We start from the raw sequence: 26479 nt of genomic DNA, 5'->3' as shown, positions 1-26479 counted from the left end.
CTCAGCCTCATCGCGGGAGATGCCAATGATCCGAAATGCTTTGGTTTCCACAGCATGAAACCAAAGGGGCTTGAACTCAGGGGCCGACGGGGCTTGAACTCAGGACCCTCGGATCCCAAGCCACCACCCTAACCACTGAGCCAACACCAGGGGGTTGACTCAGCCCGTCATCCTTCCGAGGTCGGTGAAACGAGTACCAGTTCCAGTGTGTGTGCTGGTAGGGGGCACTGCATCAGCGACACAGTCACGCTTCAAGAAATGATAGCTACCCCGGTAGCTTCGCTGCCATACGACCACCACCACCACAACTAAATTGTGAATTAAAAATAAGCTGTTTTCATTGCCTTTCTTATAGATTGATTTTATTGCGTTGTTACCATAATTGTAAGTATAGTCTGAGTTGGTTAAAAAGATATACCAGTATGTTTATTTCGATCAACTATATCGAAGAAGGATTTCATAAAAATATGGCAAAAACGATATCTGTATGAGAAATACTGATTTCAATTAATAACAATATTAAAATAAAATCATTCATAATAAAATCGAAATTCATTGCAAACTCTTTCAAGGCTGTCACGTGGTCAATGGTTTTTCCCTCAATGAGTTTTCAATATCAATTAAATTACTATTTTTGGAAAATAAACTTACATAAATCAATGTTTTGAGGGAGATGATCTGAAATCGTAGGGGGAAGGATGAAATCGATTTCAGATTACCAGGAGGAAAGTTGAAAGGGGGGGGAGGGGGAGCGGGGTAGCTTGAAATCTTTACACCGGGAGAGTGAGAGTTTCACACAAAGTGTAAGGACGAAGAGCGCGGAAGGAGAGGTGAAAGGTGAAAGTTTACGAAGAGCATTCGTGTGCATCCACCCCATGTTCCAGAGAAAATAATTAAATGTTGGAGGTAAAGGTTAAAGGTCAAAGGTCAAATGGTGATATCGAGCTCTCCACCAATAGAAACCCTCGGTTCTCTTACCATATAAACACGTGAAGGTTCGTTGTTTGATTCATTCCGCTTTGGGTTGAAACGTTCTCGCCATGTCTGGACGGGGTAAAGGAGGAAAGGGTCTCGGAAAAGGAGGCGCGAAACGTCATCGCAAGGTTCTCCGTGATAACATCCAGGGAATCACAAAGCCGGCTATCCGTCGTCTTGCCCGTCGTGGTGGTGTGAAACGTATCTCGGGTCTCATCTACGAGGAAACCCGCGGAGTTCTCAAGGTCTTCCTGGAGAATGTTATCCGTGACGCCGTTACCTACACGGAGCATGCCAAGCGGAAGACCGTCACCGCCATGGACGTGGTGTACGCCCTGAAGCGCCAGGGCCGTACACTCTACGGTTTCGGTGGTTAAACATCCTGGGGGTGGTGTTCGTCATTATCCACAACCAACGGCTCTTTTCAGAGCCACCACATCTTTCTTGAAAGTGTAATCGACCTTTCACACAACTCACAACCAGTGAATACCTTTATATGCATGGATCGGATGGAAATATGATTTGTGAAGAACTTTGGTTTGTTTCAAACAAAGACGGGAATAAATGGAGACACGGAGAGGGAGTTTTGATGGACAAGACACGGACTGGCAGTGTCTCCATGGGACGAGGGTTTAGGATGGTTTTAATAAATGTCGCCACGGCTTCATTATTGAATACTGTGGGGTTCATACATTGAAGGGATGTCCATACTGCATGTGTACAGTTCACGACTCATAAATGTGTGTTCGGAGTGAGGAGATCTAGTGTAAAGGAAGGACGAAACATCGTGCACGACCTGGATGTTGGACAGGACACCACCTTACACGATTGTCACGCTGCCCACCCAGTTGTTCAACTCCTCATCGTTGCGGATAATGAACTGGACCCTTTCCACGACCCCGACCACGGACCATGATGTTTCCACTTTGCACCTGAAGAGGAACCGAAAGATAAACCACCAATAAAACAAGTCACACCTCACCACAGGTTTATTTAAATTACAGGACGTCACATCATCGGATGAGATGAAGGATTTTATGAAATAGACGAGATCAAGAGTTACTCTCGTCACATCCAATGGTTGGGGTCAAACTCAACACCGCCCGGCGACGTCCGGACACTTCTTTTTACATTCAGAACTGATATTCAGCTCAATTCTGCTGTTTGTGCTCAATTTCGATGAATTCATTTAATTTACATAATTTCAGGACTTTCCGGGCGGTGTTCGTAACTTTATTTGATTTGTTAAATAATTTAAACAGTGGAATTTAAATTTAAACTGCTCGGAACTGAGATTAACAGCAGTCTCGACTGTTCAAAAAGTCTTCGGTCGTCTCTGGGGCGTTGTTTACTGTGACCAAATGGTTGACATCCTTGCCAGACCAACACCAAGCTGCGTTCTGCCTCCAAACCAACACCAAGCTGCGTTCCCCCTCCAGACCAACACCAAGCTGCGTTCCCCCTCCAGACCAACACCAAGCTGCGTTCCCCCTCCAAACCAACACCAAGCTGCGTTCCCCCTCCAGACCAACACCAAGCTGCGTTCCCCCTCCAGACCAACACCAAGCTGCGTTCCGCCTCCAGACCAACACCAAGCTGCGTTCCCCCTCCAGACCAACACCAAGCTGCGTTCCCCCTCCAGACCAACACCAAGCTGCGTTCCGCCTCCAAACCAACACCAAGCTGCGTTCCGCCTCCAAACCAACACCAAGCTGCGTTCCGCCTCCAAACCAACACCAAGCTGCGTTCCGCCTCCAAACCAACACCAAGTTGCGTTCCGCCTCCAAACCAACACCAAGCTGCGTTCCGCCTCCAAACCAACACCAAGCTGCGTTCCCCCTCCAGACCAACACCAAGCTGCGTTCCGCCTCCAGACCAACACCAAGCTGCGTTCCGCCTCCAGACCAACACCAAGCTGCGTTCCCCCTCCAGACCAACACCAAGCTGCGTTCCGTCTCCAAACCAACACCAAGCTGCGTTCCGCCTCCAGACCAACACCAAGCTGCGTTCCGCCTCCAGACCAACACCAAGCTGCGTTCCCCCTCCAGACCAACACCAAGCTGCGTTCCGCCTCCAAACCAACACCAAGCTGCGTTCCGCCTCCAAACCAACACCAAGTTGCGTTCCGCCTCCAAACCAACACCAAGTTGCGTTCCGCCTCCAAACCAACACCAAGTTGCGTTCCGCCTCCAAACCAACACCAAGTTGCGTTCCGCCTCCAGACCAACACCAAGCTGCGTTCCGCCTCCAGACCAACACCAAGCTGCGTTCCGCCTCCAGACCAACACCAAGCTGCGTTCCGCCTCCAAACCAACACCAAGCTGCGTTCCGCCTCCAGACCAACACCAAGCTGCGTTCCGCCTCCAGACCAACACCAAGCTGCGTTCCGCCTCCAGACCAACACCAAGCTGCGTTCCGCCTCCAGACCAACACCAAGTTGCGTTCCGCCTCCAAACCAACACCAAGCTGCGTTCCGCCTCCAAACCAACACCAAGTTGCGTTCCGCCTCCAAACCAACACCAAGCTGCGTTCCCCCTCCAGACCAACACCAAGCTGCGTTCTGCCTCCAAACCAACACCAAGCTGCGTTCTGCCTCCAAACCAACACCAAGCTGCGTTCCGCCTCCAGACCAACACCAAGCTGCGTTCCGTCTCCAAACCAACACCAAGCTGCGTTCCGCCTCCAAACCAACACCAAGTTGCGTTCCGCCTCCAAACCAACACCAAGCTGCGTTCCCCCTCCAAACCAACACCAAGCTGCGTTCCCCCTCCAGACCAACACCAAGCTGCGTTCCGCCTCCAGACCAACACCAAGCTGCGTTCCGCCTCCAGACCAACACCAAGCTGCGTTCCGCCTCCAGACCAACACCAAGCTGCGTTCCCCCTCCAGACCAACACCAAGCTGCGTTCCGCCTCCAAACCAACACCAAGCTGCGTTCCGCCTCCAGACCAACACCAAGCTGCGTTCCCCCTCCAGACCAACACCAAGCTGCGTTCCGCCTCCAGACCAACACCAAGTTGCGTTCCGCCTCCAAACCAACACCAAGCTGCGTTCCCCCTCCAGACCAACACCAAGCTGCGTTCCGCCTCCAGACCAACACCAAGCTGCGTTCCCCCTCCAAACCAACACCAAGCTGCGTTCCGCCTCCAGACCAACACCACGACTTCCCTGCCGCTTTGTCCGTGAGCCTGGATTTTCCACCGACTGTGTTGCTTGTTTTGGGGCCATAAAGACTGGAAGTCACGACCTGTGTCAAGGCCAAACGGGACGTTTCATTTCTTGTTGCGCCATTGTTGCTATACATTGGGTCACGTAGCACAAAGACCCTTTGTTTACGTCCCCTCCAGGCCTTAGACTCAGCTCGTGTTGAGCTTCATCCATTGTAAAGTTAAGCCTGTATCTCACTGGGCTGCGACAGCTCGCGACAAAATGCGAAAGGGATTCTCCAAAATGTCTCGAAACGTTCGCGGTGGTTCTCAATTTCCTCGCGTGAGTCGCAGGACGTCTCTCTGGTGTCGCTTGAATTTTGAACATGGTCAAAACATTCGTGCGACAAATTTTCTCTCAAAATAGTCGCATAGTCGTCGCGGTTGTCTCGAACCTGTCTCTCGAACCCTTCTCAATTTAGTTTCCGTGAGTCAAAAGGTGCGGCAAATGTGAGACAACTTTGTGAGGGATTGGCGACCTATGAAAGTAAATTGTGACTGATTGGAGAAAAAAATGATAATCAGTCCTGGGACCCCTGAGAGTTTCGTAATTATATCGCAATTTGTTCTCAATGACGTGAGACATACGCAAATGTGAGATATTCGTGAGACATATGCAAGAATAAATTTAGCGTGATTCCAAGTGAAAATTATCGCTATTTTATCGCAATTTTGTGTCTCCAACTAGTTGCGAGCTGTCGCAGCCCAGTGAGATACAGGCTTAAACAAGTCTAGAGACGGCGATGGTTCACGAGCGATGTACACGGTTCGCCTTTTTATTTTTTGACCTTCGAGGGGACGCCACGGGCAAACTGGCGGGAATCGGGAAAAACGTAAATGATGAAAGTTGTAATACTCGAAGAGCACTACAGTCATCCCTCGCCATATCGCGGTTCACCTTTCGCGGTCTCACTGTATCGCGGATTTTTAACTCTTACATATCTAATTTTATTGCGCGGATTTTTCGCTACATCACAGGATTTTGCGGTATAAATGTATTTTATATATTTATTATTTTAATTATCTTTTTATGGTAAAATAAGCATTTTCTATCCTAAAAAAATAAAAAACCTAAAAAAAAACAAAAAAATAATTAAAACTGATTACAAGAAATAAAATACTGTACATAGTGTATAATAGAAGAGTAGACAAAGAGTCGTGCGTATAGAAAACGCAGATGCGGCCGCTTCCACTTGCGCTAGTTTACCCACGTGAGATCGTACACGGCACGCTATTGGCTGATGGATGGGAGGCGACCAACCAGAGCATGGTGTTCTGTATCCTGGGTTCTGATTGGCTCAGCGACCGCAGCATCATTCTCTGCATCTCCCGCGCATAACATGCATTCAGCATCTCGCCTTGTCCATTTCACATGGACGTGTGATCGCTACTCGTCGTGTTACTCTGCGGTGTTGTGTTTGTGTGAATTATCCGTGAAAGTTTTTAATTTATTTCAACCCCTACAATGCCGCCCAAACGTTCTGCACCTTCTCAGGTATCTGGCATAACCTAAGCGGCAGAGGAAGATGCTAAGCATCGAAGAAAAAGTGCAACTTCTCGACATGTTAAAGCAAGGGAGAAGCTTCGCTGCTGTAGGCCACCATCACGGCATCAATGAATCTTCGGTCCGGTACATTAAGAAGGATGAAAAGAATATCAGGACGACAGCAACAGTGTCTTTTATCAAGACTGTGGAGAGGGTGGTAACGTCCCGCAATTAGGCCATTGTAAGGATGGAGTCTGCATTGGCCCTGTGGATCAGCGACTGGAGGAAGAAGAATATCCCGCTGGATACCAACACCATCCACACAAAGGCCAAGAAACTTAACGATACTGTTACGGAAATGGCCCGTAATGGGACTACTAAATATAGGATTAGCTCAGATCCCCCATTAAATGCCTGTTTAGATAGGTTGTGTGGTGTAAGGGACGATATGTGTGTGTCGGGAGGTGTAGAAGACTGTGTTTTTATGTTCATACGGTGGTGAAACGAGAGAAACGAGATGATTCTTCTTCCTCTTCGGGAAGTCGGGCTTCGAGGCGGGAAGGCCGGAGAGGAGACGCCGGACCTTCGGACGGTCCTTACTCACCAACGGCGTGTCACGTTTGCCGATCCGCCTGTGGAACTCGGACCTCGACTTGGGCCTTGTATGGAGAACAGGTCAGGCCAGGATTCGTGTGCTGGACCGTGAGAGAGATCGGCTGAGGCCCATCTTCGACCCAACGCGAGGTCAGAGCGCGCGGTGACTAAAGGAGGAAGAATACCGCGCCGCCATCTTGCTGCGCAGTACGTTCGAGCGGGAGTTTGAACCCGTAGACACCACCGCTTGTTACGAGCAGCGATATTCGTGCTTTTGGACCCTGTCCTCTCGTCCATGAGTCATCACCAAGTACTCTGTGTGCATGCTGTTTGTTTGCACGTGTTGTATAAGGCATATTTCGTAGAATCCCCTCAAAACCTTTAGACTGTGGTTCCCGAGGTAAGAACGGGTAGATAGTTAGTATAACCATTGTAGTGTTTATTGCTTGTGTTGTGATCCCTGATGTTCCCCAATAAATCTGGTTAATTCTTATGCAGTGGCCGCTATGGATTAATGCGTGTCGCGTCGAGGAACGATCCGTTTGATTGACATATAAAACCAAAAATGGTTACAGACTGGTAGACTCCGCTCAGTCACTGACAAAGCCAGTCTGTAACTAGAGGTTCTATCTCCCCAACTGGTAAGGTACAGGATTACGTTGGTATTGCGATTGAAGACGCGTGACCCGAGGCCTGTGCCGAGCCGGCCGGGGTTGTAGACTCCCGGAGACCACGGTGGCGGGGCTGGCACCAATGACCGGGTCAGGTTCCCGCCACCCCGGATCCGCAACAATACTTTTGCTGAAAGCGGTGACGATCATCACGCAAGTTGTAGTATCTTCAATGACGAGTACCCATTAGAATTTTATATGTTGTTAAAATTACGTATGTTTAAGATTTTAAAAAGTGTTTATAAGAGTATGGGAAAGGTTAATAAGAGTGTGGGGAGGGTCATAAAGCTTTACAATAAATAGAAATAATAAAATAAACATATGGTCGCTACTTTGCGGATTTTCACTTATCGCGGGGGGGGGGGGGGTTGGAACGTAACCCCCGCGATAAACGGGGGATTACTGCACTTGCATACCAAATTTCATTTGAAGCAGTTGAAAATCCTAGGAGCTCGATGCCCAATTCATTTATTTTTTTGACATTTTCTAAGTTTGTGACCTTATGACCTTCACCTTGGGACGAAAATAAAAAAATCGAGCCGCGTGGGGCTATGCAGGTGCCATTGGGCTAACCAAATACCGAAACCCCTGCCAGATTCGACAAACCCCTCGGAGAAGATGTAACTTGAAACCGGCTACCCCCTAAAAACACGTTTTTTTGGCGTGGCTCCACCCATAATGGGCGCACCACGCACGTTCTCAGGAAAACACAACTAGATCATGATATAAACCTCCCACCCAAATTTTATCAGGATCGGATCAAAACCCATGGAGCTATGCTCAGGACAGACACAGACAGACAGACACACCAATAATGAATATAGTGGTCACTTACTGACTCGTGAACCAACAATCACAAAGGATTCCAATTTGTATGTTTCTGACCTATGAGCTGCATGAAGTTTTGATGGAGTTTAAATATTGCTAATTACTAAGCAGTCCGAGTAATTAGTAATTTATTAATTACGTACTAGTAAAGAGCACACTTTGAATGTTACATATTTAACTATATTGGGTGTTGGGTCACATGACACCATGTTTTGTTAATTGTTTCATTAAATTATGAATGAATTTTCAGTTTTGTTTGTCTCTTGGATTTCAATTCATTGTAACCTTGTGTTCTTGAATTTAAATCTCTTTCACAAACCACTTGATGAAATATACAAATCTTATATAAATTATCTGTGCACGGAGGATGCACCCGAGTAGTTGCAGGTTGTGTGCCAGCATACCCCACTCGTGATTTTATGAACCATCGAATCAGCTCCTTTAAAGTGAACGTTGTGGGTGGCTCTGAAAAGAGCCTTTGTGGGTTTTGAGAAAATGAAACGAGGATGAACTCGAGACACTTCACCTCGACTCTCTGCTCATCCCTTCACTTTTTTGAGGGTCGCCTTCTTCTTCTTATTCTTCTGTAACCCCTTCGTTGCAGGCTTGGACTTTGGTTTCGATGCCTTGGTCTTGCCCTTCTTCACACTTTTCTTCATCTTGACAAATGTCTTCCTGGATTGCTTTGAAGAGGTGGCGGGAGATTTTTGGGCTTTCTTGGGAGATATCTTCCGCACTGTCCCCTTCACAACTGGCTTTTTGGTTGTTTGCTTGGCCACTTTAGCCTTGGTTGGGGTCTTTGCAACTTTCCTGGAACTGGTGCTCTTCACTCTGGCGCTCTTCACTTTGTAGTTAGGGAATTTAACAAATTGTATTGACCATCTGTGAAAAAATTGCTTACCAAAAAATTTCTTCACTAACGTATTCATATGTGTCGACTAACACCTATCAATTAGTGCAAACCCAAATCCTTGAGGAAAATTCTGGGGAGGCAATCAAAGTTCAGGTGCTCAGAAGGCCTGCGCGAAAAAAATCAGAAAATTAACTTTTGCCAATATTGACTTGTGGGATGTCTAACTTGGGTTTTTTGGGGTGCTCAGGTCAGGTATGGGAGCATGTGCCAGAACAGCACGTCGCTGCGTCCACTTTCCGCCGGTACTCCAGGGGCCTCCGTCTGGCCATCCCCCAGGCAGATGCCAGGCCCATCCCCATCTCCTTGAGATGATGGTCAACCTGTTGCAACCATGAGGCACGTGGTCGACCCACTGGCCTCCTCCACTCATGAGATTCCCTCACTGAGAGAATCTGGTGAGCAGGATCAGAGTCAGGAAAACGAGCCACATGTCCATACAGCCGCAACTGACGCTCACGGACTATGCAGGTAACAAATCTCATCCGAGTCTCTCTCAGCAACCGCTCGTTGGACACAAAATCCGACCAGCGATAGCCAAGGATTCTCCGAAGAGACCTGGTACCAAAGGAATTAAGTCTCCGTCTCAGATCCTTGGTCAGAGTCCAAGTCTCGCACCCATAGAGCAAGACTGGAAGTACCAAGGACCTGAAGACTCGGACTTTCGTCCTCCCGCACAGGTACCGGCAGCGCCACACCCCATGATCCAGTGAATCCATGACTCCCCAGGTCCGACCCAGACGTCTATTGACCTCTGACTCGCAGCCAGCAGAGACATGAATATCACTGCCAAGGTAAGTGAATCTCTCCACGACCTCAACATCCTCACCACATACAGAAACAGACAGGACAGCAGCATCCAAGATGTCACCGAAAGCCTGGATTTTAGTTTTGACCCAAGAAACCCGTAATCCCAACGGCTCCGACTCCTCATTCAGCACCTCGAGGGCCCCCAAGAGGATGTCTAAAGTCTCCGCAAAGATGACTGCATCATCTGCAAAGTCAAGGTCCGAGATCTTGACATTCCCAAATGACGCACCGCAACTTGATCTCTCCGACATCCTCCCTAGAATCCAGTCCATACAAGTGCTGAAAAGTGTGGGGGCAAGTACACATCCCTGACGAACTCCAGTAACAACTGGAAATAAGTCAGAGATGGTACCACCACACTTCACAGCACTCTCAGTACCAGAGTAGAGTTCAGACATCAGATCGATCAGTTTTGGTGGCACCCCACGAAGACCAAGAATCCTCCAGAGGACATCCCGATTTACTGAATCGAACGCTTTACAGAGATCAACATAGGCTGCAAGCAGCCCCTGCCGAAACTCTCGTCTGCGTTCGGTGAGGACACGAAGTGCAAGGATACGGTCAATCGTTGACCTCTTTGGTGTAAAGCCTGACTGCTCTGGACGCTGGTGCTCAAGCAGATGGTGGCGAACCCTATCAAGAATTATCCGAGCAAAGACCTTGCCCGGCACTGAGAGCAGCGTCACCCCTCGGTAGTTGTTGCAGTCTTGGCGATCACCCTTCCCTTTCCAGAGAGGGACAACAAGGCCCCTCTTCCAGTCAGTTGGGATGATGCCTGTGTTCCAGGCAGAGCACAAAACTGCATGCAACGACACGAGTGCAGCATTTCCACCAGCCTTGAGAAGTTCGGCATGGATGCCACAGATCCCTGGAGCTTTGCCCCGTTTCAACTGGTTCACCGCAGCCCGTGTTTCCACAAGCGTAGGTGGACCACAGTTGATTCGAGGGTCAGCAACAGGGATTGTAACACCCTTGACGTCCAACTCGACAGTTGGGGGATCAGCCTGGTACAACCGCTCAAAGTAACCGGCCCAGCGGACCTTCACTTCAGACTCCTCTGTCAAGAGCCTACCACTCTCTGCTCGAACTGTAGTGCTCCGAGGGATGGGCTTGGATGAACGTAATGCGCGAATTCCCCTGTAAGCGGGACGAGAATCACCTGTCCACAGGTGATGCTCTACCCCCTCACAGATTCCTCGCACATAGGCCTCCTTGTCCACCCTCAGTGCACGTACAGTTTTACGCCTCAGCTCCCTGAACAGCTCAGCTCTGCCATTCAGCCTGGCCCTGCGACTCTGGTCAATGGTATCCAGTGTCCCTTGAGAGACAAAATTCTTCTTTGCCCTGCGGTGAGCTCCAAGGCATCCACCGGCAACATCAAGGACGGTGGTCTTGAAGGCACTCCACAACTCTTCAGGACCCCCCAAAGCACCCAGACCCCCCAAGTGTCCACTCAGCCTGTTCGCAAACTCCTCAGCTACTCTCTCATCCCTGAGCTTGGCAACATCCAGCCTCGGCTGGGATGGTACCATTCTCCAGGATTTAAGGTGCAGCTTTAGAGTTGCTACAACAAGCCTGTGGTCAGTATTGAGGAACTGAGCACTCCGGTAGACCCTGCAGTTCTGGATCATCCTCCAACGACCGTCAATGAGGACATGGTCAATCTCCTTTGCCACACCGCCAGCGTTGGAATACCAAGTCCAGCGATGAGCTTGTGGGCGCTGAAACCATGAACCAGCCACCCTAAGTCCATGACTTCTTGCAAAGTCAAGGAACTTAGTGCTATTCTGGTTCATAGTTCCTGACCCATGGGGACCAACACACACCTCATAACCATCCCTATCAGTTCCAGTCGATGCATTGAAATCCCCCAAGACTAGAAGTGTATCTCGTCTGGGGCACTGATCAACCACAGACTCGAGTGTGGCATAGAATGCATCCTTCACGGTGAGATCACTCGCCTCAGTCGGAGCATAAACAGAGACCAGGGAAATGACACCTAAGGAGTGACGAATCCTTAATCTCATAATACGCTCGTTGACCGGTGTTACCTCAATTATCATTGGGGTCAGCTTATTGGACACAGCTACAGCAACTCCTTGGGTATGGTAACCATCAGAGCGACCAGACCAATAGTAGGTGTAACCACCCACCATTATCTCGCCGCAATCCGGTCTCCGAACCTTAGAGAGAGCTGCAATCCCGATGTCCAAACGCTTGAGCTCAGATGATAACAGAGACAGGTGATCATCCTCTCTTAGGGATAGGACATTCCAGGCACCCACCCGAAGGGACCGCCTCAGGTTAACCCAAGGAGACCGCCGTCTGGTGGACGACACCTCAGCACCACTCCGACACACTCTCCCGCAATCTGACCCAGGGATGTTACCCCGTGGTTTCCCTCCTATCAAAGATTGGGGGTCCCGAAGGCTTTGCCCCAATCCCGTCATCCGGTGAGCTGCCCTGCGAAGGGAAGCTGCACAGGAGGTACTCCCACGGAGTGGGTTTTCAGATTTTTTTGCGTTTTTGCGTTTTGCGGAATGAAGGGTTTTATGGTGGCCGGAGTGCAAATCCTGCCACCAACCTCCTAATAAGAAGTGACCCAACTGCAGGAGGACGTCCGCAGACACAGTTGGGCACTAGATATGGATGGCCGTTGGCTCACAAGGAGCTCCTCCGCCCTTTGACAGGTTTTGTTTTTAATCCTGCTGGGTGTCCATATCCAAACACCCTCCTCACCAGAAAACCTGGTGGCGGAGACGGTTTAGTCGCCGACAACCCGACCATGGAACAGGTTAGTACAGGTTTACATGGTACCTGTAGCAGGTCACAGATCGAACCTGACCTGACACCTTGGGGTGCTGAATTGATTCCAACCATTATTTTTGAAAAAAAAAACACTCCTTGATCATATATAATGTATTTTATTGACATTTTTAACAGAACTGTGCTCAATGGAAATGTTGCTTCATCAGCATTTACAACCTTATTCATCAAACTCCCCAGTATCTTCCTCACCCCTCTTGTCATCCAGCTGGTTTATGTTCAGGCAAGAGTTACCATGACAGATGCCGCAAGCTGAAATACACTTGACTCCTTGCTTTTTACAGCAGCACCTGAGTGAGCTGCAGTCCCCCGCACAGTTGCAGCTGGCAAACGTCAGGAGGTAGTCTGGTGCAATGGGGTCTGTAGAAGGGACTGGTGCATATCCTTGCTCAGTGAGTTGCCATCCATAGTCCCGGGCATCCAACGATGGACTTTGCAGCATCAGCCAGTCTCTTGTCTGGAATGCTGTGTTCCTGTTTCGTGACAATGTTCAGATCTATATTATCACCAACACATTGCTGAACTGTGCTTTCTTCTGGAACGAAGACGGCAAAACCCTCATCCATCTCATCACTATTCTCCTCTTGCTCTGCTGCCTGTTCTGGAGATAGGACAGCATCGACTTCTGCTTCCTCAATATCTCTACGGCTGCTGCTTCATCTTTTTCTGTGACCATGATATCCTGATCAATGCTCCCAAGTCCGTTTTTCACGTTCAAGTAACAATACTTGTAGCGATGGAGCTCAGCATATGACTCAGAGTATCCTAAATGATGACAACGGTCAATCAACCACTTGGATCCAAACATGTGGTCAAGTTGTATTGTGAGTCCGAGTTGAGAGGGCATCACTCCTGATCGAGGGCGATAGGCTTTCAGTAGGTTCTGGCCCCAGACTGCTACCTTTTCACCTGATTTCACGATTGGTTTCAGTAGCTTCTGTAGGCTGTTGGGAATCAGAGCAAGCTGGTTCTGTGTATTGGTTATGCTCTCCACCGAAGGGTACTGCTTCTGGCTGGTCAAGTGGGACTCTTGCCAAGTCTCCGCAGATCAGGTTGATGGCAGTTGAAATGGTGAGCTCTTTCAGTTCAGCATTGTCCAGGGTTTGCGAGGGGTTGAGGACCTGCTGACGGTAGTCTCGAAGGACTGCATTTGTCATGTCTCTCAGACACACAATATCTGTTCTTCTCTCATCTGATGTGAAGTAGAGAGACTCCTCATACTGTAGCTGAAGCTTTATTTTCAGATACCGTGGACTGTATGCCAGACTTTTGTCCTCGCTGGGGTCAAGCTCTTCCATCTTCCTGTGGATCTCTGCAAGAGTTGTAATACCATGCTCCACCCCTTCATCTATCCAGAAGCACAGTTTCTCAAACAGCAACTGTCTCTCTTCATCAATAGGCCGTCCGACTGAGGACAAAAATATCATTTTTAATTAAGCCGAACTTTTCATTTTCATTTCATAATTGCATTGCTATTATAATTACCTCAGGGTTTGTAAACGAGTGCGCGAATAGGGTCCTGCACCGAAGATGATAAAGCGCCCCTTCTGCTACCAAGTCTATGATCCCAGACAGACGACCGGCAACCTCACGTCCCCAGGCATCTCCTCATTTCACAGCTGTCTCCATCAAATTCCTTTTCAGTCGGTCCTGGTAGCGATTGTCAGGCGCACGATACAACTTCCAGGCTCTGCCTGGATGATGCCACATATATGCATGATTAAAGTATTTGACTTTGAGTGGTAGAGTGAATAGAAAAAAATTTGAAAAATATACATTTGAACTTGTGCAGCACTCAGTAAACGCGCAACTTACCAGGGTTTCGTTCCAATGTTCCAACGTTGATGCCTTCATCACAGAGTATGCAAACATCACGGTAGATAAGATGCGCTGATGGTGTTTGGGAAGTAGAGCTGGAGCCAGGTGAGGTACTTTGCCCAGATGATATCCGGCGTTTTTTCATCCTGTCTGAGCGTCGGCCCTCCTCATCTTGTTCTATGGATATAAAATTATTGTCCAGAAAGCAAATTTGAGATTATTATTGTCGACTTTATTTGCAATGCTACTTCCTTTGAATGATGAACAAAAAAACTTACGATTAGCTGTTTCAGTTGCAGTGGATATATTTCTCACACGACTGTACAACTCTGTTTTACAATCCACATGGTATCTCAACTTGCTGTCTTCTCCGTTGTTCCAGTCCTCATTTAGTCTCCCGATCAACGCCGCATCGCCCACAAACTCAGAATGTGATAAGATCCGTGGGTGGCCTTTATTGGAGACTTTTGAGAGCGTATGCTTTTAAATCCCGGAACCACCACAGATGAAACACCTCAAGCCAGGTTCAGTCACATCCTTGTCCATACTGTCCTAAAAAAATAAGACATTTTTTTTGTAAACAGACAGGACATGAAAGTTTGACACAAAACAGACAGAACACACATACAGTGATGTGTTTTAACATTAATAGGTCCACTCTACGTTGAATATATTCAACTTCTATTAAGTCCGGTACACAATAATTTTATAGCTAAAAGCTCTAAGCTAACACAGAGAATTCTACTGAGCATGAGCACAAGTATAACTAACAATATAGCAGTGGTTTCAAAAATGTTATATGGTGGTTTCAGCACAATTTGAACAATCTGAATCAATTGAGCCAAATTACCGCAAAACACAGTCTGAGATATCTAAAAATGTATCGTATAAATATTTTACGGACAGGGATTCATTTTTCCTTAAATCTAATGGTTGGAATCAATTCAGCACCCCAAAAACCCCCCAGTTAGACACCCCACAAGTCAATATTGGCAAAAGTTAATTTTTCCGATTTTTTTTTTTCGCGCAGGATCTCTGAGCACCTGAACTTTGATTGGCTCCCCAGAATTTTCCACAAGGATTTGGGTTTGCACTAATTGATAGGTGTTAGTAGACACCGAGATGAATACTTTAGTGAAGAAATTTTTTTGGTAAGCAATTTTTTCACAGATGGTCAATACAATTTGCTAAAATTCCCTAACTGTTGGTGCTCTTCCTGACTTGGGTACTCTCGTCCTTGTTCAGTTTGAACGAGCCGGCAGCGCCCGTTCCCTTGGTCTGTACAAGCTTTCCACTTGCAACAAGCCTCTTCACAGCCGTATTGATACGTACGACCTTCCGATGGACATTGTAGCCATCTGCTGCCAGCGCCTTTTTCGAAGCGATCAGCGACAGACCTTTTCGCTCCTTGCTCGATCCCACCACCTTGAGGATCTTTTCCGATAGAGTGCCGTCAGGCTTCTTTGTCGTCCTCGAAGAGCCAGTTTTGGTCTTGGCTTGCTTGGAAGGCGAGGACGAAGCCAAAGCTTCTGTCGAAAGCGGAACAGTCTCCGGCATTTCGCAGCAACAACAATATAAGGGAAGACGAAGATCCAAATATCACGAGAATATCGTCCAAGTAGTCCCATTAAGATGCAAGGAACAGGTTTACATTCATACAAGGACATTTATTATAATAAAACACGGATGCAATTAAACAAGGCAAAACACGTATGTAATTATACAAGCAACAAAAGCACGACAAAAGAACTACAACCGTCTACTTATTATGTACAGTCACTTGCACTTAACAGCAGTTCCTACTTATTAGACGGGCCCACGGACACACGTACGCACACACACACACACACACCCAAGAAATGGTGGCAGAGGCCTTTAATAACGAGCTCCAGCTCGGAGGACAGGTGAGCTGAAACCCAGAGCCTATCTCGAACCTCTCCACCTCGTGTGGTCTTCAAGTTGTTTGGACCTGGGCTCCAGGGAGAGCGAGTTGGATCCAATCGCTGAGCCGCGATCCTTCCCGAGCTCCTGCGAATCCTCCCGCGCTTCTCAACACGTGCTGGTGAGACGAGGCGCCGATCCTTCCCGTCGATGCGTCGCTTCCCCGAGGAACCACCTCCACGAAGAGGTCGATGAGTCGCACCAAGCAGGGAACCAAAATGGAGAACAAAGAGCTCCACGAACCAAGAAGAAGAAGCCACCACTCACAGCTCGAGCCGAGCGACCAGCTTAACTTCCTTCCAAACAGGACAGCTTGAAGCAAAAAGCTCTTCCGAGCCAAGCAGAAGCCGAAGCTCACGGAACCGTCAAAGCAAAGAGCCTCCAAAAAGCCTCCTCCTAAGCCAGGCCTCAGCCGAAGCTCACTGAGCCAGCCGAAGCAAAAAGCTTCCGCAGGCCTCAACCCTAATGCAAGCCAAGCAGGATCCGACGGTCTGCTGAACGACTCCCCTCAACTCCCTCCTCCAACTCTGCCCCTGAACAAAAGAAAAAGATCTCTTCTTATCCTTCTCCGCCACCCCTTCTCCACACCCGGCGTGACTCATGCCCTCGTGATCAACCACGGGTTGATCAACAGCTCCCCCCGCTCAACCACTGGTGGGAGGGAGCTGTTGACATCATGAGTCACGGTACGGCAGGGTTCTTCCTCTTCGCAGAAGAGGGGGAGGGATGTCTCCATTGTTCGTTCCCTAACTACTAAATCGATCCGCAGCGCATCTAATCAATTTCTGAACATTTAAACAATGAAAGGTGAGCTATCTAGGGAACAAGCACTTATCGACATAGCTGACTAAAGGAACCTGTATGTTGTGTGCAATCGAATTCCCAAATTTGTAACTATATATATATATATATATATATATATATATATATATATATATATATATATATATATATATATATATATGATACTTTGAAGAAGGGGTACCTATTCTGATGGTTTTGCGAGTTTTCAATGAAATTACCTAGTTTTTCTTATTTGGCAAAATAAATGAAGGTCATAGTATTGTTACGGTTGTGGAAATTCGCAAACCACCATTCAGGTCCCGTAGGTGAGATATCTCTGTAAGTACATGTGTAGTTAGCCCAAACCCGTTGTATAGAGGGAATTTATGTGATCCATCCGAGCTGTGACGCTTTGAGACAGCCATTTTTTCTGTTCTATCTTTTATTTCAAACAAACAGCATCTCAACAACCATGCCATCCCCCCCACAGCGCCAACCACACTACAACCACGCCACCTCCACCATCAACGCTACCACATCGTCGCCACTCGCCATTCAGTAGGCCCTGTGCGGTTACGATCTCCGGGAACAAACAAAAACCAACCACTATGCTCGGGGGTTTTCCCGCCTGTTTTTCCCGTCGAGGTTCTCCGCGCTCCGTGTGGAGGAGGGGCGATGCAGGGGTCAAAGGTGAGAAAGGGTGGGGGCCTCTTTTTGGGGGAATAATTCCCTGGCTCTGGGCCAAGACTGGCTCCCCCGGCCCCCGCACGGCGCGGGGTGGAGGGAAAGCGAGAGGTCACACCCCCCTTCAAGAGGCTTCTCCAAGAAGCTTGAAGGGAGGCGGGGCCAAAAACGGGGCGGAGCCCCACGCTACAAAAGGCGGACAGGACGGACCTTGAGGGTTGTTGGGTTGGTTGGTCAAGAGTTGGTTGGTCGAGGGTTGGTCTTCATGGTCGTCTTCTGGCTCGAGTTGCGAGCTTGTGTTTCCTGCCTTGCTTCTTTGACCCGTGCGCGAGCGCGAAAAACAGCACCGAACAAACCCCCGTCCGTTTCCCCAAAACCCCGTCTGTACAGTCGTGCGGACCACACGAGCGACACGCGGCACGAGCTCCCAGAGCACGCCGGAGGGGCTCGGAGTTGCGGTCGCAGAAGGAGGACTCGACGGGATCAGGGAAGTCGCACTTCCATTTTCTTTTGGGGTTTGGTGTAAACTTGTGTGTGTGTCGGCGCCAGTCTGGTGAAGTAAAACTGTTAAGTGTTGCCGTGTGCTCGCGTAATCGGTCGTAGCTCTGCATTGTTGTTGTTGTTTTAAATTGCTTTATGTGCATTCTGATTCTGTTTGACTATACGTGTGCTTTGTGCCTGTGTCTATGTGAATAAAGTGCTTGCATGTTGGATTGTTCCCCGTTTCGCTGCGTCCTTTCTTTTGTTTGAATCTCCATCTTGCTTCACGTAACGGGTTTGTCGTGGGCTTAATACGCCCGATAATTAATCGGAACCGTCGAGGCCGACGATAACACCACTCGGTTATCCCGATAGTACGGAACGGGTCGCTTAAGTGGCCCGTGTCCGGGGTCAACCTGCGGCGAGGTGCGATCGCCCGGTCTACCCTCCGTGTGGGTACTTAGGTAGGTCGAATTTGGCGAACAACCCTATCCCACGCGGGGGGCCGATTGGCACGATTGTGGTGAGGTCGAAAGGCCCACCCGTGACTGGCTCCGGGCGATAATTCCCGGAGGGTCACGACTGAATTGTCCGTCCGGTGGGCGACGTGCCGCGATTCGAGTCACGTGGCCGTTCGCACGCCGGCGGGCGCGAATTCGCAACAGTATATAACATATTCTTGCAACTAATCTCATAATCAAAATACCAATTTCTTGGATTATTAAGAAATAATACATACCTATTTTTTTATTACTGCTCTATTCAGTGACTGTCAGATGCTGAAAAGCACTAAAAGAGAAGATTTATCGAACAAATTCTTGGACGTAAATTTTCAATTCAATCAATTCTAGGAGTAACAAAAAGCTCTCTAAATTCTCCAAAACTGTTTTAACTGCCTTCTAAATTAATAAAATATTTTTCATATACCTGGAAAAATGTTTTTTTTAATTTTTAGGAAAATTAATTTTTTAATCAAATTGAAAAAAGTGTGACGTGCAGTCGGACAAAAATGCAAAATTACTCTAAACCAAAGTCATGCATGTTTTCAATATTTTTTTATACTATTATAGCTATATCACTGTGCCCCATTTGTAAATAAATTTTAATGAAAATAATCTGATGCATAGAAGAATAAAAGCATTTTTTTTAAAAAACGTGACGTGCAGTCGGACATTTGGGTTGGAAAGTTCGGTCAAGCCACTGTAATTAAGTATCCACCCGGATCATCAATTTTTTTACATTGATTATTGGTAATAAGTTGAACAATTTAAGACACGTAAATATGAGATTGATAAACTCGTCATTTTGTTAGTGGGTTTCATAGTCCCAGGCTCTAAAAGGGCAATAAAACTTGAAAAAATAAAAATATGCCGGAATGTGCATATACTGTATCATGCGAATCCACCACTGACCGACACAAATGCTGATTTTCTCAGATGTTGGGTGACAACCTTTTGATTAGATGAGAAATTTAATATTGAATGTTTTATATTGTTGTGGATTTCCGCCACTCCGGTGTGCGGGCGACCGCCTTTAGCTAATTTGCAGCCGCATGCACCCACCGAACGTGGCAATCCAGTCGCAGCTTTCGGATCAAGGCTGAAATCCAGCTACGGGTGTGTTTTTAACCACACCACAACCTTGTCAATGCTCTGCCCGCGCTACAGGGTCGATCGCCAAATTGTCGATTTACCTAATTATTCGCGCGGGCAGACTACCGAGAGATTGTACCTCAACGGGACCTGCTTGGAAATGAGCCACTTAAGCAGCTCGCTCTGTTTGCGATTACCGTGCGGTGTATTATCGCGAAGCCCCGTTGGACCCGATTAGCTTATCGGTATTAAAAACCAGCTAATATTCCGAACGCAATTACGACAGCTCAATGGAGGAAGGGACGCAACGAGCAAGTGAATATTCAACAAAAGGGGACATTTATTTAGAAACATGCAGTCAATGAAGCAATGCAGATATATATATATATATATATATATATATATATATATATATATATATATATATATATATATATATATATATATATATATATACAAGCACGTATGCAATGTAATGAATGGGGGTAGGGACAAGACACGAGTAAACCAAAGACCTGCAGCCGTATCTATTTATTATGTACACAATCACTTAACCACAATTCTACTTCGGGGACACGGCACGACAACTTTCATACAAAGAAAACCCTAGGAAAGGAAAGGGCAGAACGGGACCCGTAGGCCTTTAATGTTCGCGGAGCTGGGGAGACCGAAGGAGCTCCGTGAGACCGTGCTGGTTACCTGCCACCCTCGTGGTCACTCGCTGGACGACCCTCGATGTCTCGCCGTAAACACGGCAGCTGGTATATTGGCAGCTCGGTTGGTCCAGGCCCCGCCATGCAGCCTGGTTGATCGGGCCTATCCGACGACGCCTCAGAGGAATGAACGGGCCTTGCTCTTTTAAGAGTTGATGCTCTTTTACGAGCCCGCCCGTTCCTCAGCGTTTGCTCGGACCATTCTGTCGCTGACTGGCGACTTCTCTCCGGCTGTCTCCACCGACCCACAGTTTGGCACGGTACTGCAGGCTTGGCTGCGCTCCAGGCTCCGCTGCGCTCCGACGACCCCGACTGCCCTCCACTGGACTCGAACCTTGGTGCTCTCCACCCCGACTCCAGACAGACTGCTCGCTTGGCGTTCCAGCGTGCCCTTTTATGGGGTCCGGGGGTGAGTTTAATCTTCCACTCTCAACCTTTCACCCCCCCCCCCCGCTGGCTCCGCCCCTTTTGTCATTTTGATCCGCTCTCGTTGTGAAATGGGAACGTTCGCGGACGTTGTAGGAATCATCCTTACCATGCGGACGTTGTGGAAATCATCGGCTCCCGCCCCAACGAGGGAGTCCCCGCATCTGTCGCAGCGATGCTGTTCGTTGGGATTCGCCGTGGCTGGCGAAAAGATGGCGGCGCAATGGAGATAAAGGTGAGGCGATGTTGTTCGTTTGTGGAGATGTTGTTGAGGAGATAGTGAGGAGATGTCATGGTTGGCGCTGTGGTGGGGATGGCGTGGTTGTTGAGATGCGGTTGTGGTTGTTGAGATGCGGTTGTTCCAAAATAAAGATGGCAAAAGAATAATACTACCTCAAAGATCACAGCCTGGTTACACGAATAAATCCCTTTAGACATCGGTGGGGAAATCTAATCTCAACACACACTTATCGACATAACTGATCTCTGGGAAACCTGAATGGTGTTCTGTGAATTTCCACAACCGTAACAATATTTTAAGGTCCTATGGAACACTGTCTGTGCAATGAACCAAATTTCATGACCAGTAGTAGTCTTTGTGACTTTCAAAAATGTCACTCAAGTCAGGGTATGCCCTAAAATAGGGGTGGTAACCACTTACATGCGCTTAGCCTTTTCCTAAAATTCCACGTCGTCCAAACTACTGGGGAAATTCACCCTCGGCGGAACTCGAGCGGAACGAGCCGTTAGCGTGCTCGAACCGTGCTTAACCCGAACGGATGTTTACCGAGGTCCGTCGGTCCAAATGCACAATTTTCCGCTTCCAAATTTCCCAACACGCACTGTGCTGAACCAATGACGAAAACACAGAAATGAGCTGAAACATTTAACAGGGGATTTATTTATAATGGAGGGTAGGGGGGGAGGGAACACACAAAGAGCAGAGTCATCCGACTATAAGAAATGAAATGCAAATAATGTACAAGGCACTTAAACAATTGCTACTTAAAGACTGGGCCCACAGACACACACCCAAAACAAATGATGGCCGTGGCCTTTATTCCGCCCTTCAGCTCGGGAGAGAAGGTGAGCCGAAGGGGAGAACCTGTCTCGCACCTCTCCGCCTCGTGCGGTTTTCGATGATCCGGTTTGGCGGGACTCGAACCCGCAACACAATGCAATGATGGACGCCAGCTGGCGCGAAGGTGGATCAGACAGAACGCTGGCAGGCCAGATGAGACGACCAGGCGACAAGGCTGACAAGGCGACCAGGCGACGCAACTTTAACTTTCAGACAGAACGCCCCGAACATTTATTCACACCTTCTCCAGAGGGGAGGTGCCACCTCCTCGGACCCGCTCTCGCTCACTGGGTGGTTTTGGCGCGCAATTGCACTCGTCGCCCCCGTGATTGGCCGAAAGGGGCGCCAAGTCCGCTGATTGGACCGGGTGGGGGGGAGGCGTGGCGGCCGTCATGGCAGACCGCCCCTCAAACAGGGAGAGTAACATTGTCCTGCGTTGTGGCACTCATTGGCCGACTGACGGCAACCTCGCTCGCATTCCCCTGATTGGTCGAGAGCCACCGCAAGGTCCCTCCTTGAACTCCACCCACCGTGGGCGCTATGACGTCGGCTTGAGGAAGCGAGGTGAAGGCGTGTTGTTGTTGTTATTATAAGTGTAAAAATCCTATCTATAAAATAACTTCGCAGCGCATCACACTTAATTCCATTCGACATAGGGGAAAGGGACCTATCTATCCACATTTACTTATCAAAATAACTGAGCTATGGGGACCTGAATGTTGAGTGCTCATGGCTTCCAGATTCGCAACAATATAACCAAGACTAGTCTCTCAATGTTTAAATGGAACTGCCCAGCTGCTGAAGAGAAGAACGCCTTCACTCTGAATTGTCTAATGGAAATTAAATAACTCCCGGAAGGCTACTGCATTAGACGCCTTGCTGTCTTAGGAAAATTAAATAACTCGATTGGCTTTTGATTGTAAAGGCCGAGCTAGCTGCGTGAAAACAGGCTGGGTGTTTTGAGAATTAATGTTCAAAGTACTCAGCTCATGTAATCCCTCCACCCACTCTCTGCCTTTCCTCCCCAACCTTGCTATCATCCTTTCTTCAAGGCTGACCTGGCATTGAATCTGCAAACTGTTGCCATGAGTGTGTCTATCCTATAATCCTCCTCTCCCTCCTGAAGTGGCCATGTGTTGCAGTTCTTAGTTAATTTGCCTTGTGCCTATCAGCCCTTCCCGTCTTTGAATTGCCAGATGTGTCACCCTCCCCTATTTTTTTTTTTCCGATCAAACTAGTATAAATGATGATTTTGGGCAGAAAGACGGTCGTGTTTGAGATTGCTTGTGTCTTGTTTTTCCTTCTTTCTCCATGCACAATGCACATGTTTGATGTTGTTAATAAATGGTCTCAGACTCCGATAGAGAAGAACTAAATTCTTCCACAGCTGCCACATTTTCATGTTTGCTGTTGGCTGGCTCAAAGCCCTTCCCATTGGCTGAAGAATCAAGTCTCATGTTATGCTCTATCCATTGGTCAAAACTTCACTCTCCCCTCTCCATTAGCTCAAAGCCAAGTCTGACCTCATCTGCTGAGCGAGGGAAAGTTCCATCCACCCTCCCTTGCTCGCTTCTCCCAGCAATATCTACCATGAGCTCCTTTGGGCTATTTCAATGCTTTAATGAATGAACAGAAGCAGAAAGGTGTGTGTGTGTGTGTGTGTGTGTGTGTGTGTGTGTGTGTGTGTGTGTGTGTGTGTGTGTGTGTGTGTGTGTGTGTGTGTGTGTGTGTGTGTGTCGTTGGTTGTCATGTCCACCTGCGGGTTTCAGAAGGTGGAATGGAGCCCCCGTAGGTATCAACATATGTGTATTTCACAACACACCAAAAAATTGAGGCGCAGTGCAACACAATATTTTTGAGATTGCAGAAACAATGTTATTTTAAAAGAATACATTTTTATGATACATGTGCGAGAAACACGCACTCCCTTCAGAAGTCTTGGCAACTCGTCTCCCAAACCCCCTCGTGTAGGAGCGGGGGGGGGGGGTTAGGGTTGGGTTTGGGATGAGGGTTGTGCCATGATCTCACAATTGGTACAACTAGTACCAGTGTAAAGTTTGGTGGAGATCGGGCCTGCTATGTTTGATTTCTATAATTTCCAGATGTACATTCATGCAAACATGCCTGGTGTTGGATCAATGATTCGGGTGGTGGGCTTGGGATATTGTGATCCTGAGTTCAAACCCCCACTCGGCTGTTAAATTAGTACCAGGTAGGGTTGACTCTGCCTGTCATTATTCCCAGGTCGGCAAAATGAGTGCCAGAATGCTGGTATCCTGTGTTTGAGCAGTGACCCATACAAGATTGTGTCCAATAGCCAAGGAGTCTTAGTCCATGGGCCAGATTGACCCCCCGTGCACCCCCCCCCCAACCAGGACAGTATGAGACCTGTTTTATTTTACTCCTTAGACCTTCCCATACATGAAAAGTGGATGCCACCATCACGAAATTGGGATGGACTTCCTGTATGACGTCACTTTCAAAACGGCCACCAGCGAAATCACCGAAATTTCAATTTTGCGCATATCTCAGCTGCTATCATAGCTAGAGACAAAATCTTGGTGTCTACACTCATGTTTTTGAGATCAAGGAATACAATGGTGCACACAAAAAATTCCTTAGGTTATTGGATCATTTAAAATTCAATAAAGTGGACACGAAATCCAGCGGAAATCTCATTTTCGCACAAATTTTCACGTCTATGATTAACCTTGTGCATGGGATATTAGCTTTCGTTGATTTGTATGGATCTCATGGACATGTTTATCATATCCAATGGACTTTTATATGACTGACACAATTGTGGTATTGCACTGAAAGAGTCGATGTAGCATTCAATATGTTATGGAATTCAACATAAAACAGAATCACCTGTACATGTGAAAGGTCTTTTATTGTTGTTCAAATGAAAGCAAAACAATAAAGAAATAAAAAAAACTTGATGTTACTTCATTATATCATTGTTGAAAACAAAACAAAAAGGTAAAATAATAACAATAATTATCTTGACGAGAACATTAACAATGATTGTCAGGGAAGATAGAATGTAAGCTCCTGAAAATAAAAACTACACATTATAGAGACCATGAAATAAATAAATCAAATTTTAGAGGTACATAAATTAATTGTAAAACAAATTAACAGCCATCACACACAAAGGATTATTTTACATGTATGTACTAGCACATCACAACATCATGACTGTTCTTCAGCATTCAATCCTCTTCACTCTCACTTCCAGACATGTCGCGTCAGATGCCCCATCTTGGTCAGAGTCATCGGATGAAGTGGCATCATCATCATCATCACTGGAGAGTTTGTCATCTTCCAGCGCTACCTCAGGGGGAATAAATGGTCCTCGGAACCACATTGGTTGAATGTTACCGTCACTAAGAAGCCATCCATGACCATCTGTTGCTCGTGGAACTCTTTGTTGAGGCATATCTGCAACTTTCCAGATACCAACCTGGTAGTGAGCACGTTTTACATGTTCTTGTAGTGCTTTCTGGCAAGGTGGCAGTTGACTTGTATCTATATTCCACTTTAAGTTGATATTACCATCTGTGCCTCCAGATTTCTCCCTTAACATTGCTCCACGAGCTGTGTCCACAGACTTGAAGTGCCCTCGTCCATAAATGGCACAGGTGAAGTGTTCAAGTTCTCCAAATAATGTAGTGGGAACGTCCCACATGTCTCTGAGTTTGGACAATGCATCTATGAAGGCTTCTGATTTCTGGAGATGTTTGATGGGTCGAACTTTCCCAATCCCTTTGTATGCACTGGTGGTGTCACAGTGTGTAAGTGCATGGAGGGACATCAGTGCAGTACACATTCTCTGACCATATTGACTGGCTCAATCAGAGATGTTTAAGAGTCTCCTCTTGTTACCTGAACCAGTGTCAAAAAGAAATGTTATTTCAAAACTTGATGCGTAATGTAGCATTATGAAGAACACATCACTGTCAGGGCTTCGGATACGTTTTGTGCCATAACCTTGTGCCTGGGCGGAGGCACAGTACAGAACAATCCTGGTGTCTGTTTCTTCTTGGTCTGAATAAAGCTAAGGTAACTCTCTCTTTGTGACTATTAACCCGTCATCACTATTCAACGCACAGCAGTGGCCTTGCACCACTAACACAACATTCCTCTGCACAAGCTTAGGAGCAAAGGAATTTGAAGACCACACATCCTTGATCACATCCACCAGCTGAGGCTTGTTCTCGCCATTCATGAGGAAACTCTTCCAATCTGCTGGTTTCTTCATTAGTGGACCTCCAATAATTAGCTTTTCACCCGACCCACGTTGCTGTCGTTCCATGTTCTTGATGGAGCCCTCCTGATACATATCTGTAGGAAAGATGAAGTTGGTTGTTTTGGGTATATTGTCAAATATCTGATGGCAAATCAGTTGAAAGTTGCCTGGGATATCTGTCATAGTGTGGAACACAGCATTGCCATCTTGAATGAGTAATGTGTCTGCATCGTTTGGAAGTGGCGCATCATCTCTATCTCTCAATAGGAATTGCATTTATTTTTGATTTGTCTGTTTTTGCCATATGCCCATCAGCTGTCCCGAGACTGTATGGCACAGGGTTCAACGGATATTTCATCAGTTCATCAACGTTGACCCGACCGTGGGCTTGAGATTTGACTAG

At 47.5% G+C, this 26479-nt stretch overlaps 2 protein-coding genes and 2 pseudogenes across 3 annotated transcripts; 1 reads left to right on the top strand and 3 right to left on the bottom strand.

The window, feature by feature from the left end:
- The first annotated feature begins 1003 nt into the window (after nucleotides 1-1003).
- LOC147008606 (histone H4) lies at nucleotides 1004-2303 on the top strand. Its single transcript, XM_085863612.1, has one exon. The coding sequence runs from the start codon at nucleotides 1041-1043 to the stop codon at nucleotides 1350-1352; it is 312 nt and encodes a 103-aa protein (XP_085719738.1). The 5' UTR covers nucleotides 1004-1040; the 3' UTR covers nucleotides 1353-2303.
- A 5637-nt stretch (nucleotides 2304-7940) lies between these two features.
- Nucleotides 7941-16495, bottom strand: LOC147008604 (histone H1.5-like). Its single transcript, XM_085863661.1, has 2 exons — nucleotides 15327-16495; nucleotides 7941-8589 (listed from the first exon to the last, which is right to left on the bottom strand). Exons 1-2 carry the CDS (start codon nucleotides 15679-15681, stop codon nucleotides 8300-8302), a joined length of 645 nt encoding a protein of 214 aa, XP_085719787.1. The 5' UTR covers nucleotides 15682-16495; the 3' UTR covers nucleotides 7941-8299.
- Nucleotides 12438-15324, bottom strand: LOC147008605 (uncharacterized; annotated as a pseudogene). The gene is made up of 3 exons (XR_015053182.1): nucleotides 14403-15324; nucleotides 14122-14301; nucleotides 12438-14000 (listed from the first exon to the last, which is right to left on the bottom strand). The product of XR_015053182.1 is annotated as an uncharacterized LOC147008605 (transcript).
- An 8390-nt stretch (nucleotides 16496-24885) lies between the features above and the next one.
- LOC147008603 (uncharacterized) overlaps nucleotides 24886-26479 on the bottom strand; it is a 3936-nt pseudogene continuing 2342 nt past the window's right edge.

The sequence above is a fragment of the Eptatretus burgeri genome, chromosome 18 (assembly GCF_056783735.1).
Source record: "Eptatretus burgeri isolate ZD-2024b chromosome 18, Ebu_testis_v1, whole genome shotgun sequence".
In the NCBI taxonomy this organism is placed as follows: domain Eukaryota; kingdom Metazoa; phylum Chordata; class Myxini; order Myxiniformes; family Myxinidae; genus Eptatretus; species Eptatretus burgeri.
The sequence above is the reverse complement of the archived record's forward strand: the minus strand, read 5'-3'. Positions and strand labels throughout refer to the sequence as shown.

Excerpts from the sequence above, each read along its gene's own strand:
- LOC147008606 (XM_085863612.1), top strand. The coding sequence starts at position 1,041 with ATGTCTGGACGGGGTAAAGGAGGAAAGGGTCTCGGAAAAGGAGGCGCG.
- LOC147008604 (XM_085863661.1), bottom strand. The coding sequence starts at position 15,681 with ATGCCGGAGACTGTTCCGCTTTCGACAGAAGCTTTGGCTTCGTCCTCG. Across the intron at positions 8,590-15,326 it reads AGTCAGGAAGAGCACCAACA|TGAAGAGCACCAGTTCCAGG; the intron begins GTTAGGGAATTT and ends AGAGCGCCAGAG.